This window comes from Delphinus delphis, chromosome 21, assembly GCF_949987515.2.
Source record: "Delphinus delphis chromosome 21, mDelDel1.2, whole genome shotgun sequence".
NCBI classification, from domain to species: domain Eukaryota; kingdom Metazoa; phylum Chordata; class Mammalia; order Artiodactyla; family Delphinidae; genus Delphinus; species Delphinus delphis.
Window position 1 is genome coordinate 5,542,202 of NC_082703.1, and position 23,494 is coordinate 5,565,695.

Sequence of the window (23,494 nt, forward strand, 5' to 3'; positions counted from 1 at the left end):
TCCAAGGCCCGCCTACCTCGGGGGTCGAGGGAGCCCATTGGAAGAAGCAATCGAGGCAAAAGAAGGCGGAGCGTGAGACCCAGAAGCGGAATTGACAGGCACAAGTGAAGCGCAGCCCCGCCTCCTGCGCAGCCTCTTCTTATTAGCTGTCGGGGGTCGGGCGGAGCGTCGAGCTGCTCTCCCATTGGCTGTTTGGCGGCGAGGAGCGGGGCTACGCGGAGAGGCCTGACCAGGCAGGGCTTGGGTCGGCGGTGCCGGCCGGGGTTTGAGGTTGAGTCCGGGTCTTCGCCACTGGGCCCGGGAAGATGGTGCTGGGTGGTTGCCCGGTGAGTTACTTACTCCTCTGCGGCCAGGCGGCTTTGCTGATGGGGAATCTCCTGCTGCTGCATTGTGTCTCTCGGAGCCACTCGCACAACACTACCGCCGAGCCCGAGCCCACATCCGCTGGCGCCGCCCACCCGGAGAGCTCCACCGGCTCCGCGAGCTGGGAATATGGCGACCCCCACTCTCCAGTCATCCTTTGCTCTTACCTGTAAGCTACGCAGTCGTCGAGGCGGGTGTAGATGGAGATGGGGCCTGGGACATATGGGTGTTATGCAGGGGAGAGGAAGGGAGGGAGGCAGGCTGCTTTTTTCCCCCAGCCTCTCTCCACCTGAGGACCTGATAAGTCAAAACGCGGGAAGTAAATATCGTGACAGGTTTCTCACTCGTCTCACTCATGCAGGGGAAAACCCTGTGTGTCGATGGCAGATCCTTTGGGATCCCCAAAGAGGAGAACTAGGGAGGAGTGACATCATATAGCCTCCGGAAGAAGTATACGTGTTGTGCCTTCTCTGTCCTGCTCCCTTTAACTTAAGGAGAAACCATCGTAGGTGCTGCTACTGAGTGGGGCACAATTGGAGTAAGTTATTTGTACCTACAAGGCACTTCCTTACCAAAAAGAAAAAAAAGAATATCCTTACTGTTGCAGAGCCAAGTCAAAATTTTTAACCTCTCTTTTAAGTCAAATAAGGCGTTTGGGAAATGCAAAGAGGGCTGGGAATCCTTTGGCTTCAATTTTGCCCTCATACCTTGTGGCTGTTTGCCTAGGGAAGAGATGAAGCCATGGCAGAGGTAGAATCCGTGTAGAAATAGGACCAGAAACACGCCCCTGGCACAACCAAAGGTCATTTGGATGGCTGTTTGGCTGTGCTTCAGCCTAACTGACAGCATTTCTTGTCTTGGGGAAGAGTCAGAATGAAATTAACCCCCAGAAAACTTAAAGAAATTTCTCTTGCCTGTTTTGATTATATACATGTAAACAGCCATTTTCAAAACCTTAATGATGATGACAGTGATGCTTTTACTGGTGATTTACAGACCCGATGAATTTATAGAATGTGAAGACCCAGTGGATCATGTTGGAAATGCAACGGCATCCCAGGAACTTGGTTATGGTTGTCTCAAGGTGGGTTTTTGTTTTGTTTTATGAGCAAACTCTTCCATAGAGAAATAGTACTGGCTAAATGCTGTTACAGAAAAGTATAAGGGGCATTAAGTTACCTTTTTGTAAAATTCATTGGAATGACTATTACTGGAAATTTTCAGCATGGCTAGGGTCAGTGGCTGAACAAGACATTTAGCTTCCTCAGGAAGAAGCAGTCTCTGTGCCAAAACTACCCAGGTGCAAAGACCAACCTGTCTTTGGTTCCTTTGGCCATTGAGATTGACAGATTTGGAACTCAAATATCACCCCTGACAGTCCTTCAAGGTATGTACTTTCCCGAAAGAGCAAAAGAAAGGTTTAGGCAGTTTCTAAAACTGATGATGGATTGAGCAGTATCTTTGTTACACATGCATTTGGAGCAAAGATCCTCTTGCCAGTGACCTTTCTTTTCACCACACAAGCAGTTTCCACTGTGTCCTTAGGAAATAGGTAGGGTCTATCAGTGTATGTCTTTGTAGGAGGTTACAGCATTCAGGAGAAGCCTTTGATAACAGTGGCCTCTTGGAATGGAAAGAAGCCATTCAGTTCCATTAATAGTATCCCTAAAGCTGGATGCATGCTTCCTAGTCAGTCTCCCCAAAACCAGTGAAGTTCACATACTTCCTCCCCACTGTGGACTCACCATTATATATATTATGCTACATAATGCAAGTCAAGCCAGAGTCAGCTATAAGAGAATTATGGAAAATATTTTTTGTGCTAAATTAGACACAGAGGAATAAACCTGAAAGTAGTAAGGCCAAAAAGGCCACTCTTACTATCAGTCATGTGTAAAGAAATATTTTCAATACAATGAGATTTTGTTCTATGGGTAATTACTGATAAAAGTTTGAGTGAGTGTTGTATAGAGATCACTTACGTTTACCCATTTTCATTAAACACTGGGTTGATCCTGTCAAGGTTCTCGGACTGTCACTTCCCCCAAAAGTCCTGGAGGACTGTCAACATTCAGGCACCCGTGTCTTGGGGGAGGACCCACCCCTTCCATTTGAGGAATGTTTCAGCAAAAACAGTAGTGAAGCACTTAATAAGGTGCCAGTGGAGAATGTACAGCTGTGCTTTCTCTGCAAGCATTCAGTTACACAAAGGGTCAGAGGTCCTGTTCTGAAATTTTTTTCTGGAATCTAAACTTATACTATAGATGTATTACAGGCATCTGAAAATCACAGTTTTGTGACCGAAGTAAAGTCCTGAGTCAGCTGATATTCTGAGTTCTTTCCTAATGATGTTCGTTTATAATATGTATAAAACAGACCTCAACTACACGTTGACTTTTTAAATACCCATTCCCAAATGTTCAGTAATGTGCTCTTTTTTCCTGTAAATACAGGATAAAGTGTTGTGTTTATTCTCAATGGCATTTAATGAAACTGATTATAAACTTTTTTATTATATTATTAAAGAAGGCAGTCATAAGGAAAGAAAAAAAAGAGTTTATTTAAAACAATGTACATTTGGGATGGACGAATGTAAAATCACTTGAAGCACGTCGCTGCACTCCTTGCTCTTTAGCAGAGCTTTACCTCACCTTTGTTAGAATAATTATTGTCCTGAGTCAGCTTTTACTAATATAAAGATATATTTTGTGTTACTTGCTCTGGTGAGTTTGGTTGGTTGTTTTGTTTTGGTCGTTCTTCCCCAGTTCGGTGGTCAGGCCTACAGTGATGTGGAACACACCTCCGTACAGTGCCGCGCCCTGGACGGAATCGAATGTGCCAGTCCTAGGACCTTCCTACGAGAGAATAAACCTTGTATAAAGTAAGTGTTACTCTGAATGGAGTAGCTGTTACTTGGATGATGGTAGAGCTGTTTTGTCATTTCTTGATGTGACTTTTTCTTTTACCGTTAAGTGTTAAAGGGGCAGCATGATTACTACTGTGCATCCTCCATGGACACCAACAATGTAGTTATAACAGAGGGGACACTGGACAGGAGACCAGAGGCTGTGAATTCTAAATGTCTCTTTCACCAACCAGCTAAGGACCTTTGGCCACCCAGAGTCTCTGTCCTCTCATCTGAAAAATGAAGGAGTTGGACCAGATGATGTAGTTCCCAAAGTCCTAGGATAGGCATAAATCCTTTGCAGACAGCCTTAGATTTTCAGGAATAAAGATTTTATTATGAAAAGTATGGACGCTTCTCCCTGAAAATCAGGTATTACCTTAAAGAATTAGGGTTATTTCCGTGAACTCCGCTTGAAGGCACAGAACTTACATGTACCATTTGCTAATGGAGAGTCTGTGACTGTGTTAAGTGATGCTGTTAGAGCATCTGCAATTGACTGTTATCACTGTACATAAGACTGTGTACAGTCTTATGCACAGTACATAAGACCTTACAAAGAAGTCCTGTTGTTAGGTGCCACAAAACAGCAGAAAAGGAATATGGAGATCAGTGTTCATTTAAGGGAAGGTAACACCTCATTAGAGAACTACTTTCAGAACTGCAGCCTCCCTCCGGAAAGGAGCCTGTGTAGGAGGGATGGGGGCCCAGACTCCACACCTACCAGCAAACCTATCTTGCAAATGTGCTTGATAGTTTCTTGTTCAGTCCAGCTCTGTATTGATTCCTAAAGGTCCTCCATACCTTAGCAAGTACTCTTTTGAGGGTCTAGACAAACTAGAGATTTTCCTTTTTGGGGGCGGGATGGGGGGCAGTTAAGAGGTCACAGAGGGACTGCCTCACCATCTTTTCACTTACGTGAAATTCACTAATCGTTAAGTGTTTTCATTTTCACGTGGTAATCATCTTCCTCTTAATTCCCTTTGTGTAGGTATACCGGACACTACTTCATAACCACTTTGCTCTACTCCTTCTTCCTGGGATGTTTTGGAGTAGATCGTTTCTGTCTGGGACACACTGGCACAGCAGTAGGGAAGCTCTTGACACTTGGAGGACTTGGGATTTGGTGGTTTGTTGACCTTATTTTGCTTATTACTGGAGGGCTGATGCCAAGTGATGGCAGCAATTGGTGCACTGTTTACTAAAAAGAGCAGCTACCCTGGCCCAGAGAGGTAAGTCTCCTGAATTCATCTCTACAGGCTCAGAACTCTTCCTTATTATCAGACCTGACCATTGCCTTCCTCTTTGGAGGGAATGGCTTTGGTTAGGAAGGTTTCTTTGGACTGTGGATTTTCAACCCAAACTTCACCTTGCAGACTAGAAATGACAAGCAAACAGTATTGTGGGTATCAAGTTTGCACCTTTCCTCATATACAAAAAATATAAAGGATAGTGATTAACTTATAAGCTGCAGGAGGGTTTCCATACACTTTATTTCTGTGCGTTGCTGTATAATCAATCCTTTGGAGCAAGTGGACCCAACAGGATAAGCAAAGTGAATATTTTTAGCCTTGTGCCTTTTGTGACCCTGAGTCCTCATGCGGTGGAGATCGGAAGCTGAACCAATGAAAATCTTCAGAAGTAGAAATGACGATGGATTTTAATTACACTGAAATTCTGACTTTCTGAGTTTAAATTGCAGAATAAATGTTGCCAACCTGGAATGCTCGTTTGGGTGTTTTCAGTAGGTAGAATGAAACTCAAAATTATATTTGTTGTGCTTAAAGCTAAGCATTTGAACTGAGCCTGATAATAAACCCTATTGTTTCATCATTATTATGCCTGAGAGGGAATATATCCAGTACAGTAATTTCCTCATTCCAGTTATGTTTTGGATAGCTGAACATGGCTGAGTTCAGCCATCCTCTTGGCAGACTTCTCCTATCAAAAAAGTAGTATTTACCAGTTTAGAGAGCCCATGTTGTAGACTAGTAAAAAAAAAAAAAAAAAAAAGATTTCATACAAGTAACTGTAAATCTGTTCTTCATGATTAGGTAAGATAATATGAGGGGCCTCAGGCCCCTGGAAAGAAAAGCAGACTCTTCCTTAAAGGATATTACTACTGAGTGCAGGGTACAGTTAGGATGTGATCTGGGGGGCAAAGAGAAACTGAACACATTCTGTCAAAATAAGCATGGTACCAGAATCTCTCAGTGCGGGCTATAGCAATCAGTCATAGGGAAAGAGACAGCCAAGGTTTCGAGTTCCCAAATCACTGGGAATAAAAGAAAATGTTCTGAATTATAAGTGGTTTTTAAAACTTAGTTCCCATCCCTTGCAATCTGAGTTGAAAAGAATATAAGGTAAAAATGGGGTTTGTAAGGTAAATCAAAGTAAGAGCCTGGTATTTGGGCAACTTATAAATTCTAGAAACAATCAAGGTAGAACTGCTCAAAGTTTAGTCTCATAATAATTGACATAAAGACCAAGAATCCCAGTTAAAATAACTCTGAATATGCTCTATCATTATGAAGTTTTCCTAAGAGTTTCAGCTTTATTATCTCTGATTAATATGACCACTGTTCTTACGGTATTAAATGGTGGCAATTATGTAAAAGTTAAAACAGATTATTCTATTTTGTCCTGAAAGTTCTGTACCACGTTGACCTTAACCTTCTTTATAACAGTAATAATTGATAGATTCTTATTTATAATCTCTACACTCTAAGGCAGTACATTTTAAATTGTTGTGGGTCATGAAGAAACTGGACCTTCTCCCCAGAAAAATGCACAGAAACATAAAATTTTGCATAGAACTTAAGAGGGTTCAAGGATGCCCCCTTTTAAAAAGAAAAAGAAAAAAAAACTTCTAAGAAAAATCTGGAAAACAAACTAAAATTGAAATCTTACCCCAAATAATATACTACTTTAAAACCACAAATCCTGCTTCATCTCACACAAAAAAAAAAATCTTAAGGATATTCACAAACCCCATCCAAAGCTATTTTCCTTTAAAAATAAACTGTGGCAGCTTTCAGACTCAAAATCATTAATCATTAATGTTTCCAGGAGGAAGAGCTTGAGTAAAGAGGTAAAAGTCTGTAAGTTATTAAATTTTGTATTTTAAAGAAGAAGCCCTTCTCACAGAAAAGGTGATGGGGATCAAAGTTGTTTCTACTGCTAGGTGACAGCCTGAGAATCTTTACCTTCCTCTGTGACGATGCACATTTGTCAGTTTCAGTGTGGCTTCTAGGTGATGCCCATCCTCTGTATTCACAAACCCTGGCCAAATGTGACACAACCTGAAAAACTATTTGAATAAAGGAATATTTTGAAAAATGTGATTTCCTTTATACTCTGGATTCAGTTTTTTTCTTAATATTTGGTAGATAGATCTATTTGTTTGTGTATATTTGTGTTATATCCAGTTTGTGGCTATAGAGAAGTTTTTAAATACTGAAGCGTCCTTTTTGTCAAGGTTAAACTAGAAACTCTGCCTGTTTTCAGTTGTTTCCTGTCTTTAAATAAAATTTTATCAGCTCCCCAGACTTCCTGGCACCATGTCCTTCTTCCACTTGCCTTAGGAATGCTTCTCAGCAGCAGTTATAACACCCCCAACCTAATGGTTCCAGAGTGTGTGTATTTGTGTTTTAAAGCATTCATTTTCCTTTATTAAGAAACAGATCCTAAAACCCCTTGCCATCTTTGGCACATCTTCAATACAAACCAGGTAATAAAGCTTTGGTTTTGTTAGATCATTTCTTTTTAAAGCAAGACACTTAATTGATTATTTCAGGTGTGTCTGTCAGGATCAACGTTTGACTTCTCCAACGAACCAGGATAGAAAGGGAATCATTGGCCTTAACAGCTTCAATCACGTCGGTTGTCGTGTGACAGGTTGTCCGTTTATGCTATTACATCATGGTCTCTCAACCCAGAGCTGGGAGGGGAGAAGAAAGGACCATGAAACTGTAAAAGTTTTACTTATCCGCATCTAGAATTTAATGTCTGTCTCTTAGGACACTACCATTTTGCTGGCATTAAACATACAGACCATGGGCTTCCCTGGTGGCGCAGTGGTTGAGAGTCCGCCTGCCAATGCAGGGGACACGGGTTCGTGCCCCGGTCCGGGAAGATCCCACATGCCGCGGGGCAGCTGGGCCCATAAGCCATGGCCGCTAAGCCTGCGCATCCGGAGCCTGTGCTCCACAGCGGGAGAGGCCACAACAGTGAGAGGCCCGTGTACAGCAAAAAAAAAAAAAAAAAAAATCATACAGACCAGGAAACCAGAAGTAGCCTCCATCCTTCCGAATGTAAGGCCTGCTCTAATGTATTCTGCAAGATCACTGGAGGACAACAACCCTATTTGCCTTTCCAAAATTAATATTCTACCAGAATAATGTATAAGAAGTTTGCTCCTCCCATATATGAGATTTGGTTTGCAATAGGGGGTTCAGCTTTTCATTTCTATTAATCCCTGACCTCACTTAACCTGAAGCATACATTCGGCCTTACCAACAAACGTGAAAAGCCCAAGCAATATATATTTTTCCAGACAGTTACACTCTAATCAGTTTGATGTTGACAGCCCACTTACTTGCCCCATCTTCACCCATAGTTTATGGACCTGGAGGGTATGCTGAGCTGCACTACAGTAGCAGCTTCCAGTAAGTCAAAAACCAGTCACCAAGGTCTAAATATTTAAGACTCTGGTTCTAGGCTCCTTTTCCTCAAAGTTGTGATTATACTCAGCCTCCAACATATTTGCTTCACGTAGAATATATATTTTAGAAACAAAAACCAGCTCCAAATACAAAACACTAGAATAAATATATAGCCATGCTGATGATCTGTCTTAAAGTCAAAAATAGCCTGGAAATCAAATTAAATGACTGCAGGAGACACCATTTATGAGAAATGGGGGGAATTCTCTGGTGGTCCAGTGGTTAGGACTCAGTGCTCCCATTACCAGGGTCCCGAGTTCGATCCCTGGTCAGGGAACTAAGATCTCACAAGCCGTGAGGTGCAGCCAAAAAAAGAGAGAGAGAGAGAGAGAAACTGGAAGCTGGGAAGCCCAGGGAAGAATGGTAATGTGGGATGATTACCAAGGTATGTAGAGTTTATCTTTTAAAAAAATTTAAAGGAAGAGGATGTGAAGTTTGAGCATAGAACTAAAAGCAGGGAAAGCCTGAGAACCAGGACAGCTCAGGGGAATGCCTGGGACAGTGCATAAAGAAAGAACTGAATTCATGATAGTTCTGTGAGAAAGAAACCTGCAAAGTATTACTGAATGCAAGCTATGCACCAAGTATGAGGAAGTGGGGCTCAGGCAGGATGACAGACCTTTTCCGTGTCCCACAGCTTGTAAGAGGCTAAAATAGGGTTTCATCCTGGATCTCTCAGACTTGAAAACCCATTTTCTTGCCAATCACTCTGCCTCTCAGAAACAAAAGTAGACGCAAGAGCAGGATAATACGGGGGCTAAGCTAGGTTGCACATCCCTGCCCTCTGACTTGCAGTGTAACTCTCAAGGTCATTCACCTCTCTGCACCACAGCTGCTGCTTCCGTAAAATAACACCTGTATCCCACAATTATTGGGGGCTCGAACAAGTACGTAAGACACTTTAAATGATGCCTGACATAATAAGTGGTTGATAAATGCCAGCTGTTATTACTGGAATTATTGTCATTATTCTTAGATATAAGTGGGTGACGGCAGAATGATTTGCAGTTTATCAGGGACTTCAAGCAAGCAGTAATACCCACATTTTAATGTGCATCTGAATCCCCTGAAGATCTTGTTTAAAAAGCAGATTCTGATTTTTTTTTAACTTTTTATTTTATATTGGAGTAGGTTGTGTTAGTTTCAGGTATACGGCAAAGTGATTCAGTTATACCTATACATATACCAGTTCTTTTTCAAGTCCTTTTTCAGTGGTGCTCCTGTCACTGAATTTCTAAAAAGCTCCAGCTGATGCTATTGCTGCTGGTCTACAGACCACATTTTGAGGAGCAAGGACTTGAAGAGCTGAAAGAGATAGCTTTGGCCTTGAGCCAGAAGTTAAAAATAAGTGGGGGGGAGGGGGTGGGCAGGGACCAAGAACGTCTAGAAAAGCCTGTGACGAGTCAAATTTAGTAACAGGAGGCCTAACACTTAACTCTTCTGAACAGTTAGTACCCTATAGATTCTTCCCCATGAAAAGAGTTGCCATAATCTAAGCAGATTGTTGAGCTCTTAAAAAACAAAAACAGTGAGGGAGGGATATGGAAGAAGTATAAGAGAGAGACCAGGAGAATATTTGTAGGCCAAGTCACCCTGTCTTGCAGTAGTGACTGTAAATGTCTCAAAACGTCTCTTGCCTTTGCTTTATTTACTGTATGTACTTGTTTGTTTGTTTGTTGTTTGTTTTGGTTTTGGTTTTTTTTTTTTGCGGTACGCGGGCCTCTCACTGTTGTGGCCTCTCCCGCTGCAGAGCACAGGCTCGGGATGCGCAGGCTCAGCGGCCATGGCTCACAGGCCCAGCCGCTCCGCGGCATGTGGGATCTTCCCAGACCGGGGAACGAACCCGTGTCCCCTGCGTCGGCAGGCGGACTCTCAACCACTGCGCCACCAGGGAAGCCCTTAGTGCTGGCCTCTGATACTGTCATCCGAAATTCAAAGAGAAAAAGTGTTTTAAAGTACCTAAAATAGGTTCTTAAACTCCTATCTCCCTGGATTCTTCTGATTCTTAATAAGTAAGGTAGCAAAAGAGTAGATTTGGGAATTCCAAATTAAACTTATGTCATGAACTCATATCATGAATTCTTGGGCTGCAGAGAACCATCCCTTCCAAAAAAAGAAAAGCCGGGGGTAGGGGGGCCCTTACTAGTACACTCAGCACTGTCCAACAGAAATGTAAGGCAAGCCACATATATAATTTAAAATTTTCTGGTAGCCACATTCAAAAAATTTTTAAACTTTTAAAAATTTTTAAACAGATGAAACTAATATATAATATAAAAATATATTTTAATATCTTAACTCTATATCTAAAATATCATTTAACATATCATAGTTTAATAATTATTAATACATATTTTACGCTCTGTTCTAAGTCTTTGAAATCCTCTAGAAACAGCACACACCCAATATGCTGCTATACGATGATAATCTCTTACACAATGCAGTTATTAAAGTGAAACGCAGTCTCCCCAAAACAAAAAAAGTGTGTTTCAGGGGAGAATATTTTACATTGCTTCTGGGTTTTTGTATTTAAATCAATTAAAGTTAAATAAAATTAAAAATGCAGTTCCTCAGTCACACCAGCCACCCCTCAGGTAGGTGTTCAGTAGCCTCACAGCAGGCAGGGCCCACCGTTATCAGATAGGGCAAGTCTAGATCCTACACACATTTACCACGGGGCACATCTAGTGAGAACAGAGAAGGATGGTCAGAGGCCCGAGCTGCTCTTACCTTTCAGCAGCTGTTCCTCGAATCACCTCATATACAAAAACTCCAGAGGTCACATCATGGAAATGTGGATCTGGCCTTTTCATTTCCTGAAGCAGGCTAAGAAGAGACAGAAGAGTTTTCCCATGAGGTTAGGAAGCACAATGAATTAGTCTCCTGAGCCCTGGACAACCCTCCAACTGTCAGTGGGGACTCTATCTGCTCTGCTCAGGGCTCACACACATGGGGCAAGGATGCCGTCTAGCTGGTCACCATCATTCTTCCCCAGGGGTGGTCTGATTCCCTGTGCCGAAGCCTAGAACCATTGGACACAGTGAAAGAAACCACTGAAAAGTACAGTGTGTGCTGGTGCCAGCAGATGCAGTCACCTACCCTGTGACAAGTAGGGCCTGCAGTCACGAGAGGAGCCAGCCGCTGTCCAAATGCTTTACCTTCCCCGTTCAGGCTCTCTACCCATAGCTTGTGCTTCTGAAAAACAACCCAGGCATGGTCACACCCATGCTTGCTTCATAGTGAGGGGCAGCATGCGCAGAACCAACTATTTCTTCTGTGAAACAGCCTTTCCTGGAAAGGAGAATTATAACGCGTTACTAACAAAGCCTTCTTTCCTTTTGGCAGACCGAGTCACAGAATACCCTTCCAATGTTAGCTGCCCTTTCAGGCTGCCAGCCAAGACAAACATGCCTCAGAGAACCTTTGTCGCTCGCACAGGCCCACCTCCCCACATCCAGCCCAGGGCTTTCCTTTCCACAATAGTCCATCCAACTATCTCTGGGTACAGCTCAGGCTGGGCTTTGCACCTAGTCCGCTGGTACTGCTGCCTGGATCACTGTGATCAGAGCTCAGTACCAGTGACTGTTTTCTACAGAACTCAAAGGATTGTCTCAGGGACTTCCCAGTGGTTAGGGCTCCACACTTCCACTGCAGGGGGCACGGATTCAATCCCTGGTTGCAGAACTAGGATCCCACAAGCCACGCAGCGTGACCAGAAAAAGGGATTGTCTCCACCACAGTGGAGCCCTTTGAGGGCTCCTGAAAAGCACGGGAGGGGAAGAAAAATTCCTAATTCCCCTTACCTTTCTGTCGAATGCAATCCAAGGGAATTGCAAAGGAGATTCCTGTGGTCACCTTCAGTGTGTTTATGCCAATCACATCACCATCCTGACAAGGGAGGAGACATCAATTCAGCAGCCCAGTTCTGCAGACTGACAAGCAAAGGAAGGAGAGAAGCTTAGGGTCACTTACGGTCGAGCAACAGGTAGCATCTTAGCGGACCAAGATGTGCAAAATCCTGCTGAGGAATTCTGGGTTTTAATCTTGAGCTCTTTTTTTTCTTGGCCAAATTACATTGCTTTTCAAAGTTAACCACAGTTTGTATTTTGACACAGATATGAGAGTAAGGAGTATATGCCTTTCCATTCCTTAAATGAGACTAAAAATAAACACGGAAAAGGCAAAAATCTGTTGACTTCCAGCCACACTTCAATGAAACTATTCAGAAGATTCAGTAAATTGACCTTAGGAACAAAGCTCTACGAAACTAAATTTATGAAGTGGGAAATACTTTCCTTTTTGTGCATTTCATCTTCCCTTAGCCTTTGTTAGGTAACGGGAAGGATAGAAAAGAGACTTCCGATCACATTAAAATACAGATTATAATTCAATAGGTCTGGAGTGTGGCTTGAAATTCTGCATTTCATCCCTGCTCTAGTAAACTCATTGTTTACTGGAGAAAAAGCAGGCACAAAAATCACATGCAAAAAAAAAAAAAAAAAAAAAATCACATGCAATGTTAGGAGTAAAGGGGGCGGAGTCAAGATGGCAGACTAGGAAGATGCAGAATTCGCGTCTCCTCACAACTAGGGCACCTACCAGGCACTGGAGGGGGACCATGGACACCTAAGGGGACGGGAGGAACCCCCAGTGACCAGGTAAGATGTGGGGCTCGCGGGGAGTGAAGGGGGAGGAGAAGTGGAGGGGGGACAGGACTGGCGCCCCTGAGGGGCGACTGGGGGAAGGAAGGAGTTCCTACACCCAGCGGGACCCACCCACGGTTAGGGGTCCAGCTGGGGGAGATGGTGGGGGAGGGGCGCGGAGGAACGGTAGGGAACGCAGCCAGCACTTTCCCTGTCCTCTTAGGCACCGGGGAACCTGTTGGGCTCCCGGGCCTAATCCTCTGCCCTCGGAGCCTCCCTCCTGCCGGGCAGAGCCCAAGGCCCGCCCCTGCACACCCACCCGGGGCCCTGCCTCTACACTCGGAGACCCCCTCCAACGTGCTGGGCCTAAACCCCACCCACACACCCTCACCCAGGGCCCTACCTCCAAACTCCCGAACCCCACACTCCAGAGGCCCTCCTTTCCATGTGCTCCCCTTCCCTGCAGGCCCTAAGCAGAAGCCCCGCTCCACGCTTGAACATCGACCGCCTAGGCCCGGCCCCACGCTCAAACATCACCTCCCACCCGCCTAGCTCCCACCCCACCCTAAACCCTGCCCCTGCTGAAGTTCCACCCCTACCTAAACTCCACTCCCCCATAGCCAAGGCTTTTTGTTTTTCTTTCTTTCTTTTTTCCTCTTTTAGATTGGGGTTCTGTTTTACCTTGATTCATTTATATTTTTATTTTTTCTAATAAATCTTTTAGTTTTCTAATTTTATTCTTTATACTTTGTTATTGTTCTCCTTTTTGCTTGTTCCCTTTTTTTTCTTTCCTTTTTTCTGTTGTGGCTTTATTTTACCTTGTTGCAGCTGTTTCAATTATAGTTTTATTTTTCCTAATATATTTTTTGTCATTCTAATTTTATTTCTTTTTTATTCTTTGTTATTGTATTGCTCCTTTTTTCTTTTTTTTTTTCTCCCATGCCACACGTCTTGTGGGATCTTGGTTCCCAGGCTGGGGGTCACTCTGAGTCCAAACCGCTGGACTAACAGAGAACTTCAGACCCCAGGGAATATTAATCGGAGTGAGTCCTCCTGGAGGTCCTCATCTCAGCACTGAGACCCGGCTCTATCCAACTGCCTGCAAACCCCAATGCTGGACACCTCAGGCCAAACAACCAGTAAAACAGGAATACAGCTCCACCCATCAAAAAAAAAAAAAAAAAAATGAAACGACAAAAAAATATATTACAGACGAAGGAGCAAGGTAAAAACCTATAAGACCAAATAAATGAAGACAAAATAGGTAACCTACCTGAAAAAGAATTCAGAGTAATGATAGGAAAAATGATACAAAATCTCAGAAACAGAATGGAGAAAATACAAGAAACATCTCACAAGGATCTAGAAGAACTAAAGTGCAAACAAACAGTGAGAACAACACAATAAATGAAATTAAAAATACTCTAGAAGGAATCAATAGCAGAATAACTGGGGCAGAAGAACACATAACTGAGCTGGAAGATAAAATGTTGGAAATAACTGCCAGGGAGCAGAATAAAGAAAAAGGAATGAAAAGAATTGAGGAGAGTCTCAGAGGCCTCTGAGACATTAAACGCACCAACATTTGAATTATAGGGGTCCCAGAAGAAGAAGAGAAAAAGAAGGGGTCTGAGAAAATATTTGAAGAGATTATAGTCAAAAACTTCCCTAATATGGGAAAGGAAATAGTCAAGTCCAGGAAGCACAGAGAGTCCCATACAGGATAAACCCAAAGAGAAACACACCGATACACATATTAATCAAACTATCAAAAATTAAATACAAAGAAAAACTATTAAGAGCAGCAAGGGAAAAGCAACAAATAACATACAAGGGAATCCCCATAAGGTTAACAACTGATCTTTCAGCAAAAACTCTGCAAGCCAGAAGGTAGTGGCAGGACATATTTAAAGTGATGAAAGGGAAAACCTACAACCAAGATTACTCTACCCAGCAAGGATCTCATTCAGATTTGATGGAGAAATCAAAAAGCTTTACAGAAAATCAAAAGTTCAGAGAATTCAGCACCACCAAACCAGCTTTAAAACAAATGCTAAAGGAACTTCTCTAAGCGGGAAACACATGAGAAGAAAAAGACCCACAAAAACAAACGCAAATCAATTAAGAAAATGGTAATAGGAACATACATATCGATAATCACTTTGAATGTAAATGGATTAAATGCTCCAACCAAAAAACATAGACTGGCTGAATGGATACAAAAACAAGACCCTTATAAATGCTGTCTACAAGAGACCCACTTCAGACCTAGGGACACATACAGACTGAAAATGAGGGGATGGAAAAAGATATTCCATGCAAATGGAAATCACAAGAAAGCTGGAGTAGCAATACTCATATTAGAGTAAATAGGCTTTAAAATAAAGACTGTTACAAGAGATAAGGAAGGACACTATATAATGATCAAGAGATCAATCCAAGAAGAAAACGTAACAATTATAAATATTTATGCACCCAACATAGGAGCATCTCAATACATAAGGCAAATGCTAACAGCCATAAAAGGAGAAATCGACAGTAACACAATAATAGTGGGGGACTTTAACACCCCACTTACACCAATAGACAGATCATCCAAACAGAAAATAAATAAGGAAACACAAGCTTTAAATGACACAACAGAACAGAAAGACTTAATTGATATTTTTAGGACATTCCACTCAAAAGAGGAAGAATACAGTTTCTTCTCAAGTGCACATGGAACCTTCTCCCATCACATTTTGGGTCACAAGTCAAACCTTGGAAAATTTAAGAAAATGTAAATCATATAGCGCATCTCTTCTGAACACAATGCTATGAGATTAGAAATCAATTACAGGAAAAAAACAGTAAAATACACAAATACATGAGGGCTGAACAGTGTGCTGCTAAATAACCAAGAGATTACTGAAGACATCAAAGAGGAAATCAAAAAATACCTAGAAACAAATGACAATGAAAACACGATGACCCAAAACCCATGGGATGCAGCAAAAGCAGTTCCAAGAGGGAAGTTTATAGCAATACAATCCTACCTCAGGAAACAAGAAACATCTCAAATAAACAACCTAACCTTACACCTAAAGCAATGAGAGAAAGAAGAACAAAAAAAAGCCAAAGTCAGCAAAAGGAAAGAAATCATAAAGATAAGATCAGAAATAAATAAAAAAGAAGTGAAGGAAACAATAGCAAAGATCAATAACTAATTCTTTGAGAAGATAAGCAAAATTGATAAACCATTAGCCAGACTCATCAAGAAAAAAGGGAGAAGACTCAAATCAACAGAATTAGAAATGAAAAAGGAGAAGTAACAACTGACACTGCAGAAATACAAAGGATCATGAGAGATTACTACAAACAACTATATGCCAATAAAATGGACAACCTGGAAGAAATGGACAAATTGTTAGAAAAGCACAACCTTCTGAGACTGAACCAGGAAGAAATAGAAAATATAAACAGACCAATCACAAGCACTGAAAATGAGACTGTGATTAAAAATCTTCCAACAAACAAAAGCCCAGGACCAGACGGCTTCACAGGCAAATTCTATCAAACATTTAGAGAAGAGCTAACACCTATCCTTCTCAAACTCTTCCAAAATATAACAGAGGGAGGATCACTCCCCAACTCATTCTACGAGGCCACCATCACCCTGATACCAAAACCAGACAAAGATGTCACAAAGAAAGAATACTACACGCCAATATCACTGAGGAACATAGATGCAAAAATCCTCAACAAAATACTAACGAACAGAATCCAACAGAACACTAAAAGGATCATACACCATGATCAAGTGGGGTTTATCCCAGGAAGGATACTTCAATATACGCAAATCAATCAACATGATACACCATATTAACAAATTGAAGGAGAAAAACCATATGATCACCTCAATAGATGCAGAAAAAGCTTTTGACAAAATTCAACACCCATTTATGATAAAAACTCTCCAGGGCTTCCCTGGTGGTGCAGTGGTTAAGAATCCGCCTGCCAATGCAGGGGACACGGGTTCGAGCCCTGGTCTGGGAAGATCCCACATGCCACAGAGCAACTAAGTCCGTGCACCACAGCTACTGAGCCTGCGCTCTAGAGCCAGCGAGCCACAACTACTGAGCCCACATGCCACAACTACTGAAGCCTGCGCACCTAGAGCCCGTGCTCTGCAACAAGAGAAGCCACCGCAATGAGAAGCCCATGCACTGCAACAAAGAGTAGCCCCCGCTCACCGCAACTAGAGAAAGCCCATGCACAGCAAGGAAGGCCCATTGCAGCCAAAACATAAATAAATAAATAAATTTATTAAAAAAGAAAAAAAAACTCTCCAGAAAGTGGGCATAGAAGGAACCTACCTCAACATAATAAAAGCCATATATGACAAACCCACAGCCAACATCATTCTCAATGGTAAAAAACTGAAAGCATTTCCTTTAAGATCAGGAACAAGACAAGGCTGCCCACTCTCACCACTGTTACTCAGCATAGTGTTGGAAGTCCTAGCCACAGCAATCAGAGAAGAAAAAGAAATAAAAGGAATACAAATTGGGAAAGAAGAAGTAAAACTGTCACTGTCTGCTGATGATATGATGCTAAACATAGAAAATCCTAAAGATGCCACCAAAAAACTACTAGAACTAATCAATGAATTTGGTAAGGTTGCAGGATACAAAATTAATGCACAGAAATCTCTTGCATTCCTATGCACTAACAACGAAAGATCAGAAAGAGAAATTAAGGAAACAATCCTATTTACCACTGCAACAAAAAGAATAAAATACCTAGGAATAAACCTACCTAAGGAGGCAAAAGACCAGTACTCAGAAAACTATAAAACACTGATGAAAGAAATCAAAGATAACATAAACAGATGGAGAGATACCATCCTCCTGGATTGGAAGAATCAATATTGTGAAAATGCCTACACTCCCAAAGCAATCTACAGGTTCAATGAAATCCCTATCAAATTACCAATGGCATTTTTCACAGAACTAGAACAAGAAATTTTACAATTTGTATGGAAACACAAAAGACCCCGAATAGCCAAAGCAATCTTGAGAAAGATAAACAGAGCTGGAGGAATCAGGCTCCCTGACTTCAGACTATACTACAAAGCTACAGTAATCAAGACAGTATGGTACTGGCACAAAAACAGAAATATAGATCAATGGAACAAGATAGAAAGCCCAGAGATAAACCCACGCACATATGGTCACCTTATCTCTGACAAAGGAGGCAAGAATATACCATGAAGAAAAGACAGCCTCTTCAATAAGTGGTGCTGGGAAAACTGGACAGCTACATGTAAAAGAATGAAATTAGAACACACCCTAACACCATACACAAAAATAAACTCAAAATGGATTAAACACCTAAATGTAAGGCCAGACACTATAAAACTGTTAGAGGAAAACACAGGCAGAACACTCTATGAAATAAATCACAGCAAGATCCTTTCTGACCCACCTCCTAGAATAAGGGAAATAAAAACAAAAATAAACAAATGGGACCTAATGAAATTTGTACAGCAAAGGAAACCATAAACAAGACGAAAAGACAACCCTCAGAATGGGAGAAAATATTTGCAAATGAAGCAACTGACAGAGCATTAATCTCCAAAATATACAAGCAGCTCATGCAGCTCAATATCACAAAAACAAACAACCCAATCCAAAAATGAGCAGAAAACCTAAATAGACATTTCTCCAAAGGAGACATACAGATGGCCAACAAATGCATGAAAAGAGGCTCAACATCACTAATCATTAGAGAAATGGAAATCAAAACTATAATGAGGTATCACCTCACACCGGTCAGAATGGCCATCATCAAAAAATCTACAAACAATAAATGCTGGAGAGGGTGTGGAGAAAAGGGAACCCTTCTGCACTTTTGGTGGGAATGTAAATTGATACAGCCACTATAGAGAACAGTATGGAGATTCCTTTAAAAACTAAAAATAGAACTACCATATGACCCAGCAATCCCACTACTGGGCATATACCCTGAGAAAACCATAATTCAAAAAGAGACATGTACCACAATGTTCATTGCAGCTCTATTTACAATAGCCAGGACATGGAAGCAACCTAAATGTCCATCAACAGATGACTGGATAAAGAAGATGTGGCACATATATACAATGGAGTATTACTCAGCCATAAGAAGAAACAAAACTGAGTTATTTGTAGTGAGGTGGATTGACCAAGAATCTGTCATACAGAGTGAAGTAAGTCAGAAAGAAGAAAAACAAATACCATATGCTAACATGTATATATGGAATCCAAAAAATATGGAATTTAAAAAAGCAGTACTAATGAACCTAGTGGCAGGGCAGGAATACAGACGCAGATGTAGAGAACAGACTTGAGGGCACGGTGGGGAAGGGGAAGCTGGAATTAAGTGAGAGAGTGGCATGGACATATATACACTACCAAATGTAAAACGGATGGCTAGTGGGAAACTGCTGCAGAGCACAGGGAGATCAGCTCGGTGCTTTGTGATGACCTAGAGGGGTGGGATAGGGAGGGTGGGAGGGAGACGCAAGAAGGAGGGGATTTGGGGATATATGTATACATATAGCTGATTCACTTTGTTATACAGCAGAAACTAACACATCATTGTAAAGCATTGAAACTCCAATGAAGATGTGAAAAAAAAAATGTTAGGAATAAAAAGCGCTCAGTGATTTCACACACAATTCCTCCTCCGACAAGCAAATGTAATATGTGAAGAGAAACCAGAAACAATCAGCTCAAGGGACTCAGAGAGCATGATCACAGGCCATGTGTCAAACAGCACTGCTCTCTTGTTGTATCTGAGCAACTAGAAACCCTGGCATTTCCATTAGGGACGTTAAATAAAATTTAAGAATTAAATACATGACAGAGCAACGGATTGTTGTTGTGGCTTTTTTGTCGTCTCTAAGCAGGTCAATACTAAATTAGCATTTTGGAATGAGACTTAGTTCTTCACATGCAGAAGCAGGGGGTCTTCAAGGATATACATTACATAGTACAGTTGTCATTTGACACAATTTGGGTTTAGTACCCAGGACTTTTTTAAGTACCCAATGAAAGCAGAAAGCACACTGAAGAGATGTAAGTAGGTGTTAAGGAAACCCTGACCCCCTCGGCTGGAGGAGCTCACATGCCAAGATGACAAATCCATCACAGATCTTACATTTTTCCTAGCCCTTTACTTAAGATGCAATAATAGAAAAGCATCGTACCACACATCTCCACACAAGAGCGACATCCCAGTCTGCATCATGAAATTTGTCAAGTTTTTGAAAGTTCAGAAGAAGCGTGAAGCAGCGAGGAAAGTGGTCACTTACCAAATTCACCAGAGGCCCCCCAGAATTCCCATGCTGAAGACAGAATTTGAAAAAGCCATCAGTACTTTTCTCCCAGTCATCTATATATAGTTCCCAAAGAGGTTTCCCAAAAACAGCCTGCCCTAGTGAGCCCCTGTTTCCCCAGGGCAGGCGAAATTGGGCCCCATCATGATCATCTCCTAAGTCGGTGCAGGTAAAGAACAACAGCAAGAGGACCGCCACCTCCTACGGAAGCAGTGATCTCTGCGACAGACCCTAGGAGACCATCCAGTTATCACATCAAACAGGCTCACCTCTAACAGCGTGGCATTCCGTACCTCTCATGAGGATAGACCTGATCTCTGGACATCCCCGAAAGGCCAAAGGGAAAAGAAGGCCCCCTGAAGTGTTCTTCTCACCGCATTGCCAGTATCTTATGGGCTGAGCACAGCCTACCCCTGTGACTTACATTAATTATGGCATCCGTCTGGATATAGTCCATGCCTGAATCCTTCAGCCCCAGCTCTTTGCCCTCTCGCCGTGTGGCGCTGACAATGCCTGCCGTCCCTGTGTTCTGCAGTGAAAACAGGCTACCCAAGGCCACCAGGAACTCGCCAGCTCACAGGTCAGATGACTTTCCCAGCAGCAATACAGGAAGTTCAGTCTGCACGTGGGTGAGGAGGGACCAGATGGACAAATTAAAACTGGAATCAATCAGCATTTGTATACAATCCATATATGACATGGTCTCCACCATTTCAGCATTTATAATGCAAGAATCACCCACCCACCTAGTTTCTACAACTGCCTGAGTCTTCCTCCTTACACTCCAACTACCACTAAACTCTCACTTGTTAAGATGATAGGGATCATCTCTAAAAATCTAAAATTATTGCTTGTAGAAATTACAGTAAGTAAACTGCCAGTGAAGTAACTGATGAACATAAACTGACATTAGCTACTTACTTAGCACCATTCCAGCTCAGAAGTTTACAAAGTTAATAAGCCACGAACAGAAAGGAGGTCACCCAAAGCAGTGCTTCTCCTTAATGTGCATATGAATCTCCCAGTGATCAGTAGAACTGGGTAGGGTCTGAGTTTCTGTATTTCTAAAAAATTCTCAGATGATGTCAATGCTGCTGGGGTGCAGACCACACTTCGTATAGCAAGGAACTCAAAGCACTCCTTAGCAGCTTTGAATCCGTTACAATCATTTCCGGTGTTCTGAGACAAGCAGAGAAATAAGTTTCCCAGAAGCAGCATCTGTTGAAGAAGGAACTGAAGGAGAAAAAAAGACAGCTGGGTAGTTAATAAAAATTGTTACAGACATACAGACAGGCATGGAAGAAAATAAACAAAAGAAGGAGTGAAGAATAGAAAAAAAGCAAACTAGGAAAAAAAAAATATATATATGCCAGGGAGAAAAGACATGTGGTGGGGTGGGGAAGAAAATATCAGCAAGTTGATGAAAATCCTCGGATCGCAGACTCACATTTGGCTCAGTTTTAATCAGGGCAAGATCCAATTTATGGTCAATGTCCTTGACAGTGGCTTCATACTGGACCCCGCTCTGGAGCTCCACCTGGATCCGCTGCTGGTTCGTGAGGACGTGGGCATTGGTAACAATAAGCCCATCCTCAGATACTATGAACCCAGAGCCACTGGATGCAGGAATACGCTCACTGCTGAGAGGCGACCTGTCTCAGCAAGACAACAGCATAAGCAGAAGGCGGGCAAATCAGGGCATCCGCCATAGTCCGGAAGCATGGGAACCTGGCATTTATGAAACATTCTTCCACCAGTGTCCTCCGACATTTGACTTTTCCCTGCCTGTTTTCATTCTCTCCACATGGAATTAGACTCTGTGTTCAATGTCCTGGCCGTCTCTTGGAAACAGGACTGAGAGCTGATTCCAACTCTGCTTTTCCAGGAAAAGCAGCACCCCTCTGCTTCAAAGACGACTAACCTAATCGTAATACTGGGGGCAAAAGTGGACCTAGTGCTACATTATCCAGCACCCAGGCAGGGAGGGAGTCAGAGAAGTCTGGTCCCGGCTTAGGTTCCACTACTAACTGGCCTTGTGACATAGGACAAGTTTCTCTTGCTCTCTGGGTTTGGGATTCCTTCCATGCAAAAGAAGGGGCCGGGCAAAGATCACCATCAAGGTGCCTTCTGGCTCTTACCTCTGACCTTGAACTTGTCTGAGAGAGAGGAGTAGCCCAGATTTGGAAGTCAGAATCCTTGTGTCTCTGCTCTTTGGCTAAACGACCAACAGGCTAGGCAACCTCTTTGAGCCGTTTGATTTCCTCACCGTGGTTTTTACAACTAAATTGTGCTGCGAGAGTGGTTGCGCGGGGCCAGGAGCAGGGAGGCGCTCGGGAACAGTTAGCCCGGGGAGCTTACGTCCTCCTCCGACCTCCTTTACCCGCGGAACAGCTGTAAGTGGACCACGGACGGGGCCACCGTCTCCACCACGGCGGCGATGAAGTTGTACTTGCTCCTGAGCCAGCCTGCGCTTCTGGTCCCCGCCAAGAGATGCTCCATTCTTTGGGCGGGGGTGGGGGTGGGGGACGACCCTCGCTGCCTGACCGCATCAGGCATCCCCTCTCTCCTCCTTCTCTCTCCGCTCTCCCTCCCTCTCCTCTCTTCGGTCTCCCACTGTGTATTCACTGCGGTCGCATGAGACCAGACCTGTCACCCCGATTTGAAAATAAAAGGGAAGACGGCGGCCACCAGCTATAGGGAGGAAATTGGGGAGCAACCACATGGGAACCGGTAACCGGACACCTAAGGAGGGAAGAAAATCGGTACCTAGGAGGCGTTGAATCGCTCTGGCGATGCAGCAGGGAGAACCGCGCGAACGGAACTCGCTCCTGAAGAGGGCGCGGAGAGCGCACGGCCCTCCGCTCACCTGGGGCTCCACAGTCCCCCGCTTCTGCACCGCCGCTGCCGGGAGCGCGCCACGGAGGCGCGCGGCGCTGTTCTCGGCGCGGAGCGCGCACAGGCTGGGGTAGGTGCGGCCGTCGCCGCAGGACGCGGCCGTCCCCCGCCGCCGAGGAGCCGGGGCGCGGGCGGCGCACGGCCGGCCGAGCGCCCCGCCGCAGGCCTCGCCCTCGGCCGCGGCGCAGACGCGGCAGCCCCCGCAGCGGTCGAGCCCCGGGGCCGTCCCCCGCCGAGCAGGGGGCGCAGTGGCGGGCACGGCGGCGCGGGCCCGGCCCTCCTGGCCTGGACTCCTTTCCCCGGAGACGCGGGCAGCGGCAGCCACGTCAGGACGAACGGTCCGAGCCCGGCGGGCCGCAGCAGGGGTCTCGTCATCCCGCTCCCTTCCTCCTTCCTTCCCACTTTCCCGCGGACTCTCCTCTGGACCCGCAGCTGCTCTCAGACGAGCAACGCTTTCTCCGGACTGGGATGCCGCCTCCTTCAGCCCCCGACTTTAAGGGGCAGAACCTGGCAGCCCTCTCCACACACACCGGTTCCCCACCCCGCCCCGCGTCCCGGCCCTTCCCCCACCTCGTGGAATTCAGAACACCAAGAACAGGGGCAG

The 23,494-nt window shown here is 43.7% G+C and overlaps 2 protein-coding genes across 2 annotated transcripts; one reads left to right on the forward strand and one right to left on the reverse strand.

Moving 5' to 3' along the window:
• Positions 1 to 211: 211 nt before the first annotated feature.
• On the forward strand, positions 212 to 6,809 carry TM2D2 (TM2 domain containing 2). Its single transcript, XM_060001062.1, has 4 exons — positions 212 to 532; positions 1,360 to 1,447; positions 3,129 to 3,244; positions 4,260 to 6,809. Exons 1-4 carry the CDS (start codon positions 306 to 308, stop codon positions 4,471 to 4,473), a joined length of 645 nt encoding a protein of 214 aa, XP_059857045.1. The 5' UTR covers positions 212 to 305; the 3' UTR covers positions 4,474 to 6,809.
• A 112-nt stretch (positions 6,810 to 6,921) lies between these two features.
• Positions 6,922 to 23,265, reverse strand: HTRA4 (HtrA serine peptidase 4). Its single transcript, XM_060001110.1, is given in 11 exon segments — positions 6,922 to 7,159; positions 7,161 to 7,208; positions 10,723 to 10,818; positions 11,226 to 11,283; positions 11,796 to 11,880; positions 19,972 to 20,004; positions 20,420 to 20,614; positions 21,443 to 21,647; positions 22,376 to 22,488; positions 22,862 to 23,142; positions 23,145 to 23,265. Coding segments are annotated over 11 exon segments (1,347 nt in total). The 3' UTR covers positions 6,922 to 7,047.
• Between the last annotated feature and the right edge of the window lie 229 nt (positions 23,266 to 23,494).